Genomic DNA, 21192 nt, shown 5'->3' with positions numbered 1-21192 from the left:
TATGGGCGGTCCTCAGAATGGATTGGCAGCTAGTGATAGGCAGCTTTCAGGTCGATGGTTGAATAGACCTGATACTGCATGATATCGTTCACCATGTGCGACATGCGAGGGAGGGGGTATGCGTCCATGAGTGTGTTTTTGTTAATTGTTTGGCTATAGTCAATCACTAACCTGGACTTGTTTTCACCTTTCACTACCATCTTTCCATGGGCTGGTGCTGGGTTCGATGATCCCCTCCTCCAGCAGACGCTGGGTCTCCATCTTTATAAACTCCCTGTCTGCTGTGCTATACCTCCTGCTCTTGGTGGCGATGGTCTTGTAGTCAGCAGACACGTTTGGGAACAGGGTGGGGGGGGGCATCTATGTTCAGTGTGGAGAGGCTGCAAGTGGTTGAAGGGAACCATAAAACTCCAAGATGACGCTTTTAAGGTGACACAGGAAGTCCAGAGCCAACAGTACTGGAGCACACAATTCATCTAAAATGTACATGGGAAATTTACAAAATACCCCTTCCCCCACCTCCCCCCAAAATGATAGATGAACTATACAATGTTTCTGTATATGTGCCGAATGGGACTGAGATGCTAGGAAGATTTGGTAATTAGACAGCTACATTTTTAAGTTGTATTTTTGCAAAGTTCATGAGTCTATAAAACTTTCCATGGAGCCTGTGTTAATCAGGCACTTGGCCGAATGTTCATTTACCTTCACTATCACCACTAAGTGGCTGAGTTGGTGAGGTCTGTACTGGTCGAAGACCAGCGATGCCAGGTCACCAGAGACATTGTGTTCTTCCTTCAAGTGGCCCCCTCCGTCCTGAGTTGACCTGCACAGATAAGATGGCACTGACCTCATTGTGCTGCAAGATGGCCACCAAGCCTTTTTGTGCCATTTCCGTAGGCAGTGGGTTGTGCAGCAGGCAATTTCAGGCGAGTCTGGGGCAGATGGCTTGGGGTTGGAATCGGATCCAGGAGCAGTACAGGCCATGGACTTCCATGGACCTCCCTTCACATGACAGACCCTCACCCAATGTCCCTTCTTCCTGCAGCTGGAGCATACCAAGTCTTTTGCCGGGCAGCAGACACGGGGGTGCTGTCCCTTGCTTCCTATCATTTTTTGATCAAATTCTGGCTCCATTTGGTCTAAAATTTATAGCTTGGTTGCAGTCCAGGAATATTGGGATATCAACAAGGACATAGGTTCTCAGACCATGTTGGAATATGAAATCTTGGCATCGTGAGAAAGGGCATATTATTTGATTATTCCTTTGTATCTGGGTTCTGATATTTAAAAATCCTTTCTCTGATCCCCAAAGATCGAAAACCGCATAAACCATTTCTCATCGATTCAGACAGAGTAATAAGCTGGCCATTTTTGGCCTTCCAGTGAAACAGTCTAACAGCAGTTTTGTCGCTTGTCCATATGTGGATTTTCAACCTAGAATTTTGAAACATTACAGCCCTTTGAAATGAATTTATTTCTATGTCCTTCACGTGGAAAAAAAAACAAATAAGTATTCAAAATCACAACAACCTATTATTTTAGAATAGAAGGAATGTCGAGGTAACATCTCAGTGGTCATTACAAAGAATAAATGTTAGTATTTCAGAGACATAAAATTAAGATAATCAAAATAAATATGCATACAGAATCTGACTGGAAGATGATGCCAATAATCATTCTATTGGTTTTTTATTCATAAAGTCAACTGATAAAATTGAATTAAAACCTCCAAAGAGCTGGTTTGGTTTTTTGCTTGATTTATGCATAATTTACATCATTTGATATTTGTATGCATCTAATTTGGAATTAAAATCTTCTAATTAACTGCACAATGACTATAAATAAGCATAAATTCTCATTCTGAGCATACAAGGGAATATTATGCACAATTCTAGTTTAGACAAAATCCTTGAAAATAACTCCATTAATAATTACCCAAAGATTCCTTTTTGATTGATTTCAAAAATGTTTTTTAAAAATTCAATCCCTAATATTTAATTGCCCTCCCTCCTATTATGGAATGAATATATTATAGAATGATTTCTGTGCAAATGTACTTCTGATTTTAAGTGCTCTGAAAAATCATTTGTATTTTGTGAAGAGTGAAAATAATAAAGCTTGTGACTGCTTGAATAAAAAAGGTTGACTTTAATGAAAACAATTGAACACATGCTATTGTTCTTTTACATAAGCAACTGAAAAATTTCTTTGTCTACTGATCTCATGATACTTCAAAGCAAATCAGGGAACTGAACAATTGTCTGACTGGCACGAAAGCTTACATCTTTTTAATTAGTGCTCATCAAACTGACACGAATCGGTTGTGGTGTGGATGCATTCTCAATGAAAAGTTTGAGAAGCCATATTTCTAAAAGGCATCTATCAATGTGATACTTTGTGCAAATTCGTTAATATATTGATGGTGTTATTACGGTTAAAAAATAACTCATTTGAAGTGAAATTGTTTGGACAGAGGATCTGATCAAATGATATAGAAATGAAAACACTTTTTAATTTTATTTTGCACTAACTCATCTTGTTTTCTCATTATATAAATGACATTGTTTTAATTAGAGTCTACCTCATTTTACTCTTTCTATTGAGCCACTTTATGATAATTTTATGCATCAAAATGTAAGTCTGGAATGGAACAAAGTTTTGCTCCTTGCTAGAAAGCAGGAGGATGGAGTTGGATAAGAATGGCCTTTAGGCAGCATATTTTAATGAAAGGCTTTTCTTTCATTTTGTTTGCTTCCTACCTGCAACCTGTCAGCCTGGAATAATGAAGAGGAGTACAAAATTTTCTATGGCATCAGTATCAATCTTAAATTTCTTCTAACCCCCTTTCCTTTTTTGATTCCCCGCCCCCCCCCCCCCCCCCCCGCTTTGCCTCCTCCCTCCTTCAGACTCCTTTTCTTCTCTTTCCTCTTCCCATCCACCATCCTATATCCTATCTTTCTCAGCCCCCTCCCCTCTTACCTTTCTCTTCTTCACCTCCCACTGGCATCCACTTGTCACCTGTAAGCCTGAACTCTTCCATCTCCTTCCCTTACGGGCATTTGCCTGATCCTTGTCATCCCTGAGAACTGGTTCGGGCCTGAAACGTTGATTGGCTATTGCTTTCCGCTGTTCGTATAACAAAGTAGTTTTGAGCAGAATAAGATAGCACAGTGCCCAAGATTCATGGAATTTTATGTTTGATTTGCGCTGATTTAAAAAACTTCTTACTTCAATATACTTTTTTTCTGTACCAATTTTTTCAATAAAGAGGAACACTTACAGCAATAAGAATTTTTCAAATTCCTCTTGTAGTCAACCTGTAACTTTCTACAATTTTTTTTTGTCTAAGTATTTGTATATTTTGGTGCTGAGGACATAAAGGCAAAATGGTGGGACGCTAACAGAGTATCTCACTACATGCATCCTATCCAATACATTTATTTAGCTTGGAATAATCAAATATGCTGCCAGGTGCATTCACCAATTTATATTTTTCTCTTTGGTTAACTGTTTTCTGATTTATAGAGTAAAATTTGTTCATGGGATCTTCCTTAATATTAAATCAAACAACAATTTGGGGAGATCATTTTGCTTGGTCCAGCTCTGTGAAAGAATTGTTATTCACAAGATCTCAAGATAAACAAACCATTCAGCCCATCGAGTCTGCTCTGCAACTCCACCCTGAACTAAACCGTTCTCGCATCTAGTTCCAATTTTCAGCCTTTTCCCCATATTCCTTGATGCCCTGACTAATTAGATATCTATCAATCGCCTCCTTAAACTCCCCCAATGATTTGGCCTCCACAGCTGTACGTGGTAATGAGTTCCACAGATCCACAACCCTCTGCCTAAAGAAGTGTCTCCTCATCTCTGTTTTAAATGGGTAACGTATAATTCTAGGACCATGACCTCTTGTCCTGCATTCACCCACCAAGGGAAACATCTTCTTCACATCTACTCTGTCCAGTTCTTTCAGCGTTCAAAATGTTTCTATGAGATCCCCTCTCATTCTTCTATACTTCAATGAAAACAGTCCAAGAGCCAATAAATGTTCCTCATATGTTAGCCCTAGCATTCCTGTAGTCGTCTTGGTAAATTGTTCTCTCTCCAACGTCATTACATCCCTTCTAAGATGAGGGGCCCAAAACTGCACACATTACTCTAAATGAGGTGCCCCCCCCCAGTGCCCCGTAAGAGCCTCATCAACACCTCTTTACTCTTACACATTATTCCTCTTCAAATGAATGCCAACATAGAATTTGTTTTCTTTACTGCCGATCCAACCTGGTGGCTAACCTTTAGATTATCCTGCATGAGGACCCCCTGTATCTGCTGTGAATGTGAATCTTTATTTCTTCCTTTAAATATTGACATCATTGTCTGGTTTAATTTAGGGTTGTGGAAGCAGTTTCAATAATTTCAGCGAATCTATCCCAGATTATAATAACTCGCTGAATAAAAATGATACTGTACATTTTCCAGGGTTTCTAATAAATTTCACAGAAAACTTACAACACAGAAGGAAACCATTCAATCATGTATCTATGCTGGTTGAAAAAGGGCTACTCACCCCAATGCCATTCTCTGGTGTGCATCCACCATACAACCACACTTTTGTTTTGTGTGATGAGGATTCATATCCCTAACAAAAGGCCTTTTCAGGTAGCCTGAACACCCCAGTGTAAAGCTGCATGATTTCCCCCCCCCTCCCTCGTGGCTAAAGACATACTCACCTGAATGCAGCAGAAACACCTCTGAGGGGCTGATGCCAACCCTCCTTGGGGAGGGATAATCGGCAGAGCGCCGGCTTCTGCCAACGCACCTGAATGTATAGCTGCTGTAAGTGGTTGCCTGGGGGTGGGCTGATGACTCCATCAGCTGCTGACCAAACTCCCTGCTGCCTGACAGCCCCCTGTCCCGCTACTTGATAGCCCCACCCCACTGAGGAAGGGAGGTTGGCAGGGTCCAGCGGGACAGGGACAGGTGGCAGGGGACGTCGGGGGTGGAAGCCGGTGTGGGCTGTGACAGCCCAGCTGGCTGCTCCTGCACCGGGGCTGCTCTCTGTGGCTCAAAATGTGGCATAGCAATGGCGGTCTTCACTACCCATAATCCCCCCCAAGCTGCAGGAACTGTTGTGGGAAACACAGAGCGGTTCCACCTGCGTGGGGGATTATGGGTAGGGAAGGCGGCCATTGCTATGCCGCATATTTGTGACAGGTGGCGATGTGGCACCAGTCGCCCCACCACCATCAGATCCGGAGGCGTTACGAAGCGCCTCGGATACAAATAGGCCCTTTCAGGTGGACCAAGCAATGCTGCAGCAGCCTTTGAGGGCTGCCACCTGAATGGTAAGTCCACAAGTTAAGATCCGCTCCTGCCATCGCCCTCAAGGCAGAGGGTCCACCTGAAAGGGCCTATAGTTTCAGGCAGTCAATTTCTGATCACTGCTGCTTTTCTCTTCTAATCCTTTCACTTGCCAGTATTTTTATGTTCTCTTGTGTTTTCCCAGTTAATTTTACCCCTACACTTGTAAGCATTTGTAAGCTGTGTCTGAAGTTACTTTTTTTTTAAGCTTTATCCTATAATCTTTGCTCCTTGTCTTTCAGGGGTTCTAGTGCAAACATATGCTTGAAGCTAACCCCTGACCTGACCTCTCCATCCCCTCCCATCTTTTGTCCTCCATTACTACTGTTTGGCTTGCTGTACATTGCAAAAATGTTTCAGTTCAGAAGTTCTCCCAGAAGACTGTATCCCAAGTGCAGTTCTGGTAATTGAAATCACCATTACTAATGTTGTACTTGCCAACAGATTCACTCTGGTATCTCCCTTGCTCTGTTTATTGCTTTTGACCACACAACCACACCCAACGTTGTGGCAGCCCTTTCAATCCACCTGGGGTTGATATTGATGGTCCAAAAACATTATTCCTTCCGACAGTTGTGATTGTTTCCTTAATCAATATTGCTGGCATTCCTTCTTATCATGTTCTTTCTCATCTGAAAATCCTGTAACCAGCTGTCATACCAGGCCCTCTTTAAACCAAGCTTCAGTAATAGCTAAAATATTAGACATGCCCATCTCTATTTGTGCCTTCAATTCAACTCCTTAGTTAATCTTGTTTATCTTCATTTGTAACATGACAACTTCTTCCCACCTATCTCAGAGCCTGTTTATTCTTAATAATGTTGTTTTCCTTTCCAAATATAATACCCTTGCATTCTGATGTTGTTCCTACTTTAATTTAATCATCTAGAAATTCAGTTTTGCAATACTGCTTTTCCAGCATTATACAACTGAAAATTGATTTTTATTTTCCTTCAAGAGTGAAACATGATGACAATAATTTCCAGGTCATTCAGTGTTACTCCACAAATATGACTAGTCACTTTTTTTGTGTCAGTCACTCGTATGCCTTGGCGCACCTTGTTGGGTGCTCACAGGATATCATGGACTTTCTTGTACAACATCAGACTGGGCCATCTGCAGGTAATTCAATTAATTTATATTTCTCCTGGAAGAGATGGAGCAGTGGCCTCTTGTCATTTCCAACCCCCCATCCTCCCAGTACTGAACACTCGTCTGTGGCCGCCTCCTAAGCCTACAATTTTGCCTGAACTGTTTCTGGTCCTGACCTGATTTCCTTTCCCTTCCCTTCCCTAATTATGCTTCTGCTCTCCCTTTCACCCTGTGAGCTGATTATCCCCAGTTCTCTACACCAATTGTTTCCCTGGACCCATCTTTTATTTTTACTCTATTCCTCTACCATCACTACCAATTCTTCCCTCCCCTCTTCCCCAACCCCTTGCAGCACCATATCAAATTCAGAGCTCCAAGTTTATATTACAGAGCTTCATAAACTGCCATATGAAGTTTAAAACGTAATTGGCATGCTTCTTGCACACTCATTAGGGTGCAAGAGAATTTGTATTGTCTCAAAATCATCTCTGTTATACCCAGGTTCAGACTTTAATGCATGTTTCCCTTCCCTCTTTATTAAAATGTTGTCAATTAAGTAGTTAGTTTCAACAAAATAACTCCAATGTTTAGTTGTAATTAATACCTGTGGTATCACAAGCAGGAAATATAAAGTTCACCTTAATATTATGTGCTGAGTGCAAAGATGTAATTTAAAACAACAAAAGCAATCACAAGAGAATGATAGATGAGTTCAATGGATATTTTTACCTTGCACGCTAGCAAACTAAAGATGACTATTTAAAAATAACGAGTAAAGTGCAAACAAACTTCAAATACATGAGGTGTATGCTGTTAGGTGTTAACCTGTTAGGTGATTAATATTATGTTTGTTTAATTCACTTCATTTGTGTTTATTTTTGAATCACAGCAATGTTGCTGGTGTCAAATTCATTGCCTGAAAATAAAATCAGCATTGCTTCTCGTTCTACACTTTTTATTAGGCATCATGTTTCCAACATACTGTCCTAGTTTATGTCTTTCCATTATGTCAAATTTCTTACTAATATTTTAATTGACCTTAAATTTGGAAAATATTTAGACATGCACCAGGCAGCCAAGGAGTATTTCTGCTCCAAGAAGACCCTTCTCTCTTTTAATTCAATCACTGGCCAATTATCGCATGTTGGTTTAAGTTGGGCTTCTGATATAGTCGTGCATCCTATTTATCCATTTTCAGGGTTTACATTTGCTCGTATGATCAGCACTTATTTCCCTTGAAACGGTGGGGATGAGCTGCTGCCTTGCATTGCTTCTGCTAAAGGCATTCTTGTGTTGCTTTTGCATAGGAGGTACAGCGATGTGCACCCAGCGAGCATGAGGAAATAGTGATGTATTTTCAAATCAGGGCGCCATGCCACTTGAAGGTGCAGCTGCAAGGAATGACTTTCCAATGCCCCTGCACTCTTGTACTTCATTGCGATAGAGACCCTGGATTTGGGTGTTGTTGTTTAAATATGGTTTAATTAGCAGAAGGAATATAAGGCTACACACAACACAATGCATCAGGAGTGAATCCTTGTATTTACAGAATTAAAATGTAATATGAACATCAACTGTTCTTCTCAAACAGTGTTCATCTCTGAGGTCAAGAATAGTGTTGTGCTAAGCTGGGAAACTAGAAAAAAAACTATAGAAGCTAGAAAAACTGTCTTTTTTTAAAATGTCAGAAAGAAAACATATCGTGAGAATTATCTGGGAAGGAATGCGAAAGTGCATGTGCTTCTCTTAGCATATGAAAAGAATGAGCACAATGTTAAACAAGTCTATTAAAATAAAGGGAGGTAATATGAAGATCAATTCTAAAGAGGATAAAGACTGGAGAATTAATAGGAAATGTCAAGGGATATTAATCCATTGTTTTATAACTGTTTTCATAAAGAAGACTCTAAACACATCTCAATAATAATTGTAAATCCTGGGCAGAAGGAACTTCAAACAATTGCTATTAGGAGAAAAGATGCATGCTCTCTTGGACCTGTCAGCTCCAATGCCATGTCTTGAAAGAAGTGATTGCAGGAATAATATTGACCAAGTTCTTCAAAAGTCCCTGGTTTTTGGTAAAGTCTCAGCAGACCAGAAAACCACACATGCAAATCTTCCATTCAAGAAAAGGAATGAGAGACAAAGGAGGGAACTACAGGCCAGTAAGCTTGATTAGTTACTTGGCCAGTTAGCGACCATGCCTCTCCCCACCCCCCTCTTTCGCTCTTATTCGGACACCTGCCGACATTTTTCCATACCTTGATGAGGGGCTCAAGCGCGAAACATCAGTTATATATTTTTATCTTTGCTATATAAAGGATACTGTTTGACCCACTGAGTTTCTCCAGCATTGTGTTTTTACCAGTTAGTTTGATTAACTGGCATTAAGAAATGCATCACAAAGGAAAGAGAAGTTAAATATTTAGAAGATCAGATAAAAGTCAAATACAATTAATGTGGTTTCATGAAAGGAAAATCAGATTTGACAAATTCATTAGAGCTTTCTGAAGATGTAATAAGGTGATTAAAGGAAAACTTGTAAATATAGAGTATTTGTATTTGCAAAAATGCATTCAATAAGGTGCCACATAAAAGCTTACTGTTCAGAACAGGTGCTTTTAGCAGTAAAAATAAAACATTTAAGGGGGCTGGATGATCAGCTCAGCAACAGTCGAGATAATGGACTGTTCGCAAATTGGCAAGCTGTTTAACAATTGGATTGCTGCAAGAATCAATGCTGGTGTTTCAACAAGTTACAGTTTTAATAACATGGATGAGGGATAAAGATTCAAATTTGATTATACTAATATCAGTAGGAAATCAAGTTATAAGAAACGCGCAGAAATAATACAGATAGAGTTAAGTGATGATGAAGCATTAGGCATGCAAAGTGTAATGTTGAGAACATTGTTCAACTGGAGAGTCAAAAGTATGCTGCTGTGCAGACAGAGATCTGCCTCGTTGTTCGTGTGACGCAGCGCACGCACGGACACAGCGTGCGGTCAAGAAAAGAAATGGGATGTGGCCTTTTGTACAGGGGATGGAATAGAAAATCTCGATTCAACCGTGCACAGCATTGGTGAGACCACATTCAAATGATCACATACAACTTGGACTTGAGCAACGTTATCTATTTATTACTGCTCTGACTACTTTAATTGCTGTGAATGTTGAATGAAAGAATATTTTGTATTGTTTAAGTCACACTGATTATTTCCATAAAATGAAAAGCTGGTCTGTGTGGAACTAAATATTTCTGGAGAATGTGCAAATGGCAGTCCAATTTGAAACTATTAAATATTGATTGAGCAGCTTCAATAAAAGCTAATTTTATAATTCCATGTTCCCTGTGCCCTTCTCTGTTTAAATACTGCCTTTATTTTTATTTTTAGCTGGTGAATGAACAACAGGAGAGCCGACCACTTCTGAGCCCATCAATAGATGATTTTCTACTCGAAGCAAAGGCTGACAGAGTTTCACATACGATGACATCAAACACAGCAGGTGACCATCATCCTAATAATAATGTAAATGATATTTTCCCAGTAATAATCCAGTATATTTGTGTTTTATCCTAATAATAATGTAAATGATATTTTCCCAGTAATAATCCCAGTAATAATCCAGTATATTTGTGTTTTATTTGAGATCAATATGCAGCCTTGCTTATGGAAATTGGAATTTGATGATCATTTATGATGTGTAATCAGTATACAATTACATTCATGATGCAATTAGTATTTTCATATTGTGTATTGATGTCATTCATGTTCAATTCTCAAAATTTTGTGCAATTTTACACTGGAAAAGTATATCTTATATCGACATTATAAATAGAAACAAGCCATTCAGTCTAATTACTTTGTATAGGCTTTCATCCTGCACATGAAAGCATATAATCTTTCATGAACATATTTGATCCTCATTTTGCCATTTCCTTCAACCACCTATCTGTCATATTCTAAATTGCCAGCATGTTATCTGCTTTAGTCACTAACTCTCACTCATGCCCACATTCTTACACAGTTATGCCTGTCCTTGTCTTCACCCATTGCCAGGAAATAAATCTGAGGGACAACATATCACATTCCCCCTGCAAACCTAGGCACATGAACATCAAGTTTCTAAATTTAGGCAATCCTCCATCTCCTTTCCTACTCCTGTACTTTACTCTCTCATCTTCCCGGTGGTTTCTTCCTCAAACCATCTGTCCCCCTCTCCCCTCCCTCCCTTCTATACAATTCCCTTTCACCTCAACAGATTCTTTTCCCTTCACCAACGTAATATCACCCTCTTTTTACTTTACTCTCAATAAAGAGTCCTGATCTGAAGCATTGACTCATCATTTCTATAAGTCGATGCTGCCTGACCCACTGAGTTCCTCCAGCAGCTCATTGTGTGCTCAAAACCTCAGCATCTGGTGTCTTTGTGTCTCTCTAATGCTCATATTCCTTTATTTATGAAAGTGGCCTGGAAACTGCTTCATACTGAGGAATTTTGGCATTAAAATAGCATTCTGGACCACTCTCGCAGAGATTCTGGAAGTTGCACAAAGAGCAAGATTCACAGCACAGTGTTGCTGTGTTGGCTTTTGTGACTCCAGAGTGAATCTGATATTGTCAATTTCAACTCTGCAATCTTGAATGGTGTGTTCAATGTTCCTACAGTGGTTAACACAAAGCTCAGCAGGTGCAATCTTTTCCAACAGTTCTTACAGAAAAATATCACCATATAAGCAACATTCTTCCACCTACTGGGGAGTGGTGTGACTAAATGAATGGCTGCTGCATTGGTTGTGAGAGTTGTTCTGGGGGTGGGGGGGGGGGGGGTCAGAGGAACCTGGACAGATTGTTGATGAATGGTGCTTACACAAATCTAGAGGACTACAGACACCTTCCTGAGATACAGCCAGCCACTTGGGTAGGACTTTAACCAGGTGTTCTCTGTAATGTCATGAATACAGTCTTTAAATAACTGCATTTGGTGGAAATCTATGATATTTCAAATTTTGTGCCCATTATGTCTGCTCCTGTGGACTGCAGGCAAAGTAGATGAAGGTTCCTCCTCTTATGCAAAGAGTTTGGGTAATGTCATCCGGAAAATTAGATAAAAGTTGGGTATGTCATGGCTAGCATGTACATGACATGCTAAAGTTTTTTTTTAATGCTGTATGACTATTATAAAAGTAAAAAGGCTGTAAGCTATTTTCATTAATTTCATGACCATGTCATTAGAATAGGATAGAAGAGAACAGTGCAGTGCTGGACCTCAGCCCACGATGCTGTGCTAACTGATATAAACCTACTCTACGTCAATCTAACCTTTCCTTCCTCCTGGCCCTTAACCCTACATTTTTGTACCAGCACCTCCCCCAGTAATACATACCCACCACTCTGTAAAAAGAAAACACCTCTAACATCTCCCCTGAACTTTCCTCCACTAACCTTAAATAAATATCTTCTGGTATTGGCCATTTCTGCCCTTAGGGTGGACAGCCAGCACCCTTCTCCATCTATGATCTTGTATATCTCCATTAAGTAGGTAAAGATGCAATGGAAATACCTGCTTTAATGCAATCAGTACAACAGATAAAATTGTCAATAATTTCTTTTTGCTGTTAAATGTGGCAAAAATTGTAGATTCATGAATCAGCCACAGTGTCAGAAAATGTCTTCCAAAGTACATGGCGCCTCATTTAAAAATGAAGATCAATGTTTGATTTGTTACACAAGTTATTGACACAATAATTTACAGTTTCTCCCAAATGGTTTGTTGCTCATTCTATTTCTGTGTCCATTCCTTACATTTTTTGGCTAACCGTTTACCTCAGCACTGCTTTCCTGCATTAACCCCATAATATCCAAACACCTTGATTCCCTTAATATCCCAAAATCCATCAAGCACTGTGACTGAACCACTAGGTCAGAGAATACCAAGGATCCCCGACCCTTAGAGGATGAAATGCCATCCTGCCTTAAGGTTATTACTCCAATCACACACAAAATATCAGTCCCAGCACCACTGGTGCACAGAGGTTGGAATGTACACCATCCACTAAATGCATGGTGGTTACTTACCTCGACTGCTCCAACAGCACCTCCCAAATCCACAACCTCCATGGGGACCATGAAGCACCAGCACTTACATGTTCCCCTCCAAACTGCATATATTTTCGATTTAGAAATATGTCATTGCTGTAAATTTCTGGAGTTTTCTCTCATGGGTCTACCTTCACCTGAAGGAATTCGCACAGGTGGTTCAAGATCACCTTCCCTAGGACGGTTGGGGATGGGAAATAAATATTAGTGTTGCCAGCCATGCCCAGAAAGGAAAAAAAAAGATGAGCTGAGCTCCTTCAGCTTGTTGAAGCTGTGCCAGCTTTCTGTAAAAAGCAATGCTTGTCCTTTCTGCATTGTGCTTTCACTCCCCCCACCCAAAGTGTTCTCCTGTTGAAAGCTGTAATTGAACCTATTTGCAGCACCCTTTCAAATGTATGAAAAGGTTTAAAGTGTATGAAAATAAACTGCATGAAAAGATTTACCTTTGTGTTTCCTATGGTTCTTTGGTTAACCACTTTAATTCATTCGGTCTAGCATCTCTTTATTTGCTGTTCAAGTCATGATTTTTGAACATATCAGTCAAATTTTCTCCCTCCTCCTAAATCGTACTGACAGCTTCTCCGATGCATTCACATTACTGAAGTCCCACATCCCCAGAGCAATTTGAGTAAAATCTGTCCTGAACCTTTCTTAAGGTCCTTTTCTAAAGTGCCCAGAATTACATGCAACAATCTAGTGGCCAAACCAATGTTTTTCAGAGCACTAATGAAGTAACAAGCAGCATGAAAAAATAAGCGAGCAAAAAGTAACCATGACATAAGGCTATATTCAAGATCACAGATTGCTGTGAGAAATGTCTTGATGTATAGTGTCTGCAGACATTGCTCATCAAAAAGATCTAGCTATGAGCTTGGGTCCTCCTAAAGGTGGATAAGGTGGATAAGGTCTTCAGTAACTCTCTGGTACCTTCTCCCATGTGGTCCCCATAGCAACCTGTGATGTTTCTGATGGCTGCTGTCTATACCTTTTCCTGCAGCAGATGAAGTAATAGATGCAGTGGGATATTGGAAGCATCAGCCAGAGCATGGCTTGATGGTTGAGTTGACAATTGCTGAAAAGTGTTTCCCAGTAATATCATGATGGAAAGGATGGTTGCAGGTTTTGCACAAGGCAAAGTAAAAGCTGGAATCTGCCTTGTTCTTTTACATTGTGTATGCGCTTTCAGTCTTCTCTTGTCATCTGACTCTGCAGGTGAACTAAAGTGCAGTCTCGGCCACTAACTGGCCAAACTGCAAATCTTTCATCTTGCCTTGGCTGTAAACACTCATACAAAGTCATTCCTTGCATGCAAATTCTACCAATAAACTAACTTCTACATCCACAATATGCCCATCTGAATGGGTGATGATAAATGTGCAATCAACATTTTTTTTAAAAATCACCATGGTTATTGTGAAGGGGGTGTGAAAGAAAGAAATTAATTTGTATACTTCAGCTTTTAAACTTGGAGATTTTGTGATAAGGGAAAAGTCTTGCAGAGGGAGGATGTCTTGGACTTTTTCACTGTGTGGACTCTGGAATGACTGCTACAGTTATGACTTGACTACTCTTCAACGGGTTTACCTTGCATGCCTCCCATCTGTTTGTTGCTACTGATATAGCTTTTGTGCCACTTCATCCTTGAAGTGAGCAGTATGCGTGTTAATGAATATCAACGCCATGTGTTGTGAATGATGCGCCTGTCACAGTGAAGTTTGTGCAAACTGTGAGATGTGGGTGTGAAGCTTGGAAAAACAGTAAAGAGAGCATGGTTGGACCTGTTAGGGTTAGTTCCATTCCTGATTTATTACTGGTAGGTGAATGTGGAGAGTTTGATATAGTGAATATTTTATGAGGCTGACTTTTTTCACTGCCCTTGAGTCCTGTGTAAAATCATTAAGCCTTTGGTAGTATTGTATCTTAGTTAAAACAATATAGAATAGGAGCAGTAATAGGTCAAAGGCCTCTTGAACCTGTTCCACCCTTCCATTAGATCATGGCTCATCTGATCTTGGGGTCTCACTTCCCCACATTCTTCCCTTTTTATCCCTGATCCTCAATTCCCCTGTTATTTAAAAAAAAATCTATCAATCTTGGCTCAGTCGAAATTTCAAAGAATCAATTCTTTGAGGAAAGAAATTCCTCTTCAATCAAAAGTGGTTGACCTCTTTCAATGAAGCTACACCCTCTTCTAGATTCCCCTCCCAGAGAAAATAACCCTTTCATGTTTGCCCTTTCGAGCAGTCATGAACTTGCACATTTCAATATGATCACTTCTTGTTCTAAATTATATAATAAACTCAATCTGTTTAATCTTTCTTTGTAAGGTAACATCTTCCTTTGTGGAGTCAATCTGGTTAATATTAGCTGCATTGTCTCTAAGGGGAACATGTCCTGCCTTAAGTAAAAGAAACCACAGTTATACACAGTACACATTTAAGACCTGAACAGTTGAACCACAATATCCCTTCTTTGCACTTCTTTCCTCTTATAACAAAGGTCACATCGAATTTGCTTCCAGATAGCTTGATAAATCTAAATGAAAACTTTATTACCTGTTTGTGATGTGAGGAATACGTGCAGCAGGTCCGAGAAGCAATGAGTCTGGACATGAATTAAATATAACAAAGGACCTTTATTTGGTAAAACTGACAGATAACTATCACTCACGGTTCCCATGGTTAAACACACAGATGAAACAAACAATACCCGGCACCCATAGACCCGGTGCAGGTATGGAACACTGATTAATTGGAAGATGAGAAATATGTTACAAGAATGGTTTGTTGGTGTGCACAATAATCCTCCCGCCCGTTACTGGCACACACCTCCCGCCCGTTACTGGCACACACCTCCCACCCGCTACTGGCACACACCTCCCACCCGTTACTGGCACACGCCTCCCGCCCGTTACTGGCACACGCCTCCCGCCCGTAACTGGCACACGCCTCCCGCCCGTTACTGGCACACGCCTCCCGCCCGTTACTGGCACACGCCTCCCGCCCGTTACTGGCACACGCCTCCCGCCCGCTACTGGCACACGCCTCCCGCCCGCTACTGGCACACGCCTCCCGCCCGCTACTGGCACACGCCTCCCGCCCGCTACTGGCACACGCCTCCCGCCCGCTACTGGCACACGTCTCCCGCCCGTTGCTGGCGCACACCTTGGGATTGATTCTCCAGCATTGTCTCTGGCTCATGCCCTGGAGTGGAACTTGGTTTCATTCCTCAGGGAAAAGAGACCCAGCTGCTCTACACGATGGGCTTTATACCCACCCCCCCCACCAACTAGTAGGGCCGTCTCAAGTGTGCCCGAACTAGAGCAGGTGATGTGTCCGATCTTTTAAAGGAGCCAGTGGATAAATGAGTGGTCTTGATCTTGATTGACAAATATGGTGGCTTCCGACCAGGTTCCCACTGGAGAGGTCACATGACCCTCTCTAGGCCAATATTCCTTCCATCTGCAGCAGGTGACTAGAGGGTCATCTGAAAATGTGGGTTATCCAGACTTTCTGCTTTCTCTCCCAGCAGGTATAAAAAGAATGACTTCTGTCCTGATCCAGCTGAATTTCACCTTCAAATATAGCTTTAGTTAGCACCAGTCCAAATGAACATATTGAAACAAAGCTGATGCTTCATGTTCCAGAAATTACAATACATCTTCCTGACAGGCAATGTTCAAAAATACTCCTGTGAAGTAATTTAGTGATACAAGAAAGGCTGAAATGCTATTATCAAATTATTTCTGCAAGAAAACCAATGTAAATCAACTTTACTAAGTTGCCTTCCTGTTCATTGACTTTTAATAACGCCATTTAATATTGCTGTTCTGTCACCAGCTTTGGATCTTTTGGACCTTATGGAGCCAGCCATGACAAGCAATAGTAAGACAAAGAAATGTGATGTGGCCTCAAGAGGTGAAACAGCTAAAACTGCCTCCTTTAGAAAAGAGCCAGATGAAACCGACCTAATCAAAGTAAAAATTGCGCAAAATACCCAGAGTGTCAAATCCCCACATAGACCATCCCTCGATGCCGGTATGAATCAAATGAATCCTGAATTATTTCATTATATTCTGTGGAAATTAATGTTATTTTAAGTTTCCCTGCCATTCTGTCTTAATGTTTAAATTTTAGGTCATCGATATACACTTTGCAGAAGTAAAACACGAAAGTCTGCAGACACCGTGGTTGAAGTAAAAACACAAAGCTGGAGAAACTCAGCAGGTCAAACAGTGTCCAGTATATACCAAAGATGATACAGAAATGACGATTTGGACTTGAGCTTGTGATGAAATGTCAGTTACATATTTTTATCTTTGCTTCAGAAAGTACACTGTTTGACCTGCTGAGTTACTCTAGGATTGTGATTTTTATTACACTTTCCATAATCTGAGCAGCCATGAATGAGCATTGCCACTTACAGTGAATTATGGATTTGGACCTCAAGTCTCTGTGTATCAGCATTCCTTCCTGTCCTACCATTCACTATGCATGTTCGACCACTGTTTGACTTCCTCCTTGCTTTTGTCAGCATTGTTTTTTTTTAAAGCATGTGCAATATGTGATACTGAGCCGGGGGGTGGGGGGGGGGGGGTCATTATCTATTTTCAATTTATCACTTTCACAATTTTATTGCAAATGGATTTTTTTTTACATTAACCTTATTTTTGTCTTAAACTATCACTTTTGTTGTGCTTATAAAATCAACTTTCCTGTTTTGAAGTGGTCTGAATGTACAATGTATTCATTTGTTCATCTTTATTGACATCTCTAATGCATTTATGTTGGGGTATCAGCACAGAACACTCCCCATGAGTCATTTTAAAATGACAACCCATGAATTCATCTCCATGCGTCCCTTTCAGATCACATGAGACAGCGACACTGCTCTGTAGAATTTCACTAACCAAAACATTAATATTTCATGTTTTATTTTATACAAAATGTGGGAAATGTCTCGAACCACAAATTGAAATTAAATGCACAAGGCACCTCTTGTATTGTAATCTTTGGACCACCATTTATCTGAATTCACAGCTGTGCAAAATAACTTGACAAGGATTTTAAAAAGTAACCCAAGGATATTAATTAACATCATCTCAAAACAGTGTAAAGTGTAAAATGTATTGCACGTTAAAATGCACCTGCAAAACCAATCCAAATGAGTGCAGAATATAGATGGAATGATTGAATTTGAAACAAGAATTTGTAGAAGTGATTCACTATAAATGAAAAATGACTGAGAATAGTATTGTGATCTGCATCGATTTAAATTTACTTGGAAAATAGTTTTTTTATCCTGATTTCAAAAAAAATTGAACCTTTGTGAAAAGTAGATTGTTTATTGATATTTCATGAAAATGTGCACAGGGTAAAATGTATAAATTTTGGTATAGATTCCAGAAATAAGATTGCTTCAAGAGCCATGGCATTGGAATATTTTCCCCCAATCCTTTCATGTTGTTAAATGCCAGAAGATTAACTTTACAGAAATAAAGAACATGATGAATCAAGGATAGCTCCCTTTGAGTTCATGAAAAAAAATTGCGTTGAATTTTCAGGCTTCCTGTCTACCAGAATGAATACAGAAATGTGTCTCTAGTCAGTGATGTGAAACATACAATATTGCACTTCCCTCCTGATATTTGATTTGAATTAAATGTTTGAGGGATTGGGACATCGAGGAATTGATGCTTTGATACCCATTTAGTTCTAGTGGATGAATTCAAAATTCTACTCGAGGGGGAAAAAATGACCCAAAATGGAGTTTTAGATCTCGGCATCCCAGTGCTGCTTTGTTGTGACTTGCACTACTTTTTGAGTCCTGCAAGTTGGCACACTGAAAGGGAGTGTGCAGATGGTAGTAATATTGTATGTGACAGCAAAAAAACCCTAATGTTTTGTCTGCCACCTTGGTCCATTCTCTGTAAACTCAGTACCTTTTCCATCAACCTCTATTTATCCATTATTTCTGAGTTTGCAGACCTTAATCTTCAAAGGATCATTGATATTTTGAAATTTCTTCATCATCTTTCCCCATGCTAACTCTGCAATCACTTCCAACCCTGCAGTGTGCTTGTGTGGCACCAGTTCTCATCACAGAGCACCAACTCTGGAATTCCCTCCTTAATCACCAGCCTCTGTTTCTTTCCTTCAGGCTCTCCCCTTCAACCAGTTTGCTATGGTGTCTCCTTGAGTAATTTGGCTTACATTTTTCCTGATAGTCTTGTGAAGTAACCTGGATTGATTCTGCTCCATTAAAAATGTGATAGTGTTCTAAATGGAATATTCATTCTAGTAAAATTAAATCCAGCAAATCAAATGGCCCAGTGAACCATATATACATGAGATATCTGCCTTACCCTCAGCAGATGCTTTGTGTATTAGATCTACTGAGTCTTGGACCATCTTATTTGTTGGTAGCAGGTTGATCCAACCCTGTGGTAAAGATAGCAGGCAGGAGCCACCAACGTATTCTGAGTGGGACAAATTGGACACATGCTTGGTATACTGCAAGTATTATATAGTTTCCATATAATGGCATGTTTGACTTGTAATTGACCTACATTTGGGGCCTGCATTAGAAGTCTCCTACTCTCAGATTTGGGGTTCTGCTATTATACTATTCACCCTGCTGTCTACCTAAAATATGGGCCTAATAAGGACAATTTTTCACCCAAATGTCAGATTTTTTTAAATTATATTTGGGTTTTTTTTGTTGACAGTTTTAATCTTTTGCCCCTATGCTCATTTAATTTGTTCCTTGGCATATAAATTATGACAACATACTTTTGCAAGGTAATTGGTAAAAATACTGAAATAATAGAACTTTTATGAAAGTAATGAGTTTATTACCATGTGGATTTTTTTACTCTGTTTTCTATGTCTGAGTTTGTTACAAAATCTGAAAATAAGGGATTATTTAATGGTAAATTATAGATAATTTTATAGCACTAAAGCATTGGCAGGATTTGGCATTGTTGACTTCACCTTCTTTTGTTCAATGATAATGTGATATGTATTGTGAAACACCTCACAATGACTACATTTGCACAACTATCATAAATGTGCATTACACGAAAAACAAATGTAACATACGATGAATTGCCCATTGTCAACCGGAGCAAAAATTGATGCCAGTATTCTCCAACCAAAGGCTTTACATTTTTCTGAAAGAACTATCATGTTTATGAAGTAAAAGCAAATTTGATAGTTCTTATTTTTTTTATTCATCCCTTCCTGGGATGTGCGCATCACTGGAAATGCCAGCATTTAATAAGGATGCAATGTTGCTTGGTCTGAGTCATATTACGGACCAAACCAGGTAAGGATTGCAGATTTCTTCCTTAAAGGACATCAATGTGTCAATGTTTCTTTTTACAATTCTCCAGTGGTTTCATTCCCCCAAAAAAATCTAGAATAATTGTATGAATCCAAATTCCCCAGTTGCTGTGGTGGGATTTGAACTCATGGGATTAGATCAATGGCAAAGAACAATGGTTGCTCATCCTAGAACTTTACCACTGCTCTATCTCTACTTAATCTTTCAGTATTTATGCATAGTTTGAATTTCCTTTCCACTTTCGATCATCCATCTTTAAGAACCCAACATTTGCCCTGCATTGTGAATGGGATTATCAATACAACATTAGTTTATGGCCAGTGTTAGCGCTCTCTCTCTCTCTCTCTCTCTCTCTCTCTCTCTCTCTCTCTCTCTCTCTCTCTCTCTCTCTCTCTCTCTGTCAATGGAGATAAAGTACTTGCTTGACTGGCAAGAAACAGTGCAAAAATCAAGTCGGTCAGTTATCAATCAGAGGATCTTCAGGATATATTATTGGTTGGCACTTGGCTGCAACAACATGGAGAGCTCCACTGCTGAAATATAACATCCTTCAGATTCCAAAATTTTTAAGCACAAACTAAAATCGAAAATCCAGGCTCTATGGCAATTAGCATATTCCTGGTATTGCAACAGACTTATCCCTTTTAAAGGAATGAGAATATTTTATCTTGTTAGCACCATGTTTATCAGTAAAATAGCAGCAATGGCACTTGAAAAGTAAGTAGCTTTTAAAAGATGCTGAAAACATAAAAGGCATGAATTAGAAGTAAATAAAGATTCATAACCAATGATTCGAGCTTCATCAAGGTATGGGTAAAATGTTGGCAGGTGCCTGAACAATATGATAGTGGAGGAGGGGAGGAGCATGGTCCCAAAGGGAGGAGGTAATAGGTGGATAAGGGAGGGAGGGCACACCAGCAAGCAGGGGGAGAAGGGATGGCTCTGTGATTAGAGGGAGAAGAAGGTGGAGAGCTGCAGGAAAGATGACAAAGGGAAGGGAGGGAGACCGGAGAGTAGGCTAGCAGAAACCGGAGAAGTCGACTTTAATGCCATCCAATTGGAGAGTGCCCAGACAGAAAAATCAAGTGGTGTTCCTCCAAATAAAGAATCATGATCAATGCAGATAGGGAGATCACTTCGCTGAACACTTTCGCTCTGTTCGCATCTGTGACAGGAATCTCCCAGTGGCCAACAATTTCAATTCCATGCCCAACTCCCATGTTCATATGTCTGTCCATGGCCTCAAGTACTATCCCACCAGGACCACCCATAAATTGGAGGAACAACA

The 21192-nt window shown here is 40.0% G+C and overlaps 1 protein-coding gene and 1 long non-coding RNA gene across 11 annotated transcripts in view; one reads left to right on the top strand and one right to left on the bottom strand.

Moving 5' to 3' along the window:
- Positions 1-12701, bottom strand: part of LOC138742499 (uncharacterized) — a 74214-nt gene extending 61513 nt beyond the window's left edge. Inside the window, exon 1 of the long non-coding RNA XR_011344210.1 lies at positions 12540-12701. This is a non-coding gene — a long non-coding RNA (uncharacterized lncRNA). The remainder of the gene's footprint in view (positions 1-12539) is intronic.
- Positions 1-21192, top strand: part of pex5la (peroxisomal biogenesis factor 5-like a) — a 126608-nt gene that overhangs the window by 68228 nt on the left and 37188 nt on the right. For 9 of the 10 annotated variants that reach the window (XM_069896989.1, XM_069896993.1, XM_069896988.1 and 6 more), the window contains 2 exons: positions 9855-9966; positions 16400-16597. In XM_069896989.1, the coding sequence (XP_069753090.1) occupies positions 9855-9966; positions 16400-16597 (310 nt within the window). Of the gene's footprint in view, positions 1-9854; positions 9990-16399; positions 16598-21192 lie in introns of all 10 variants that reach the window. The other variant, XM_069896997.1, reaches the window with a different exon arrangement.

The sequence above is a fragment of the Narcine bancroftii genome, chromosome 9 (genome assembly GCF_036971445.1).
Source record: "Narcine bancroftii isolate sNarBan1 chromosome 9, sNarBan1.hap1, whole genome shotgun sequence".
Classification (NCBI taxonomy): domain Eukaryota; kingdom Metazoa; phylum Chordata; class Chondrichthyes; order Torpediniformes; family Narcinidae; genus Narcine; species Narcine bancroftii.
The sequence above is the reverse complement of the archived record's forward strand: the minus strand, read 5'-3'. Positions and strand labels throughout refer to the sequence as shown.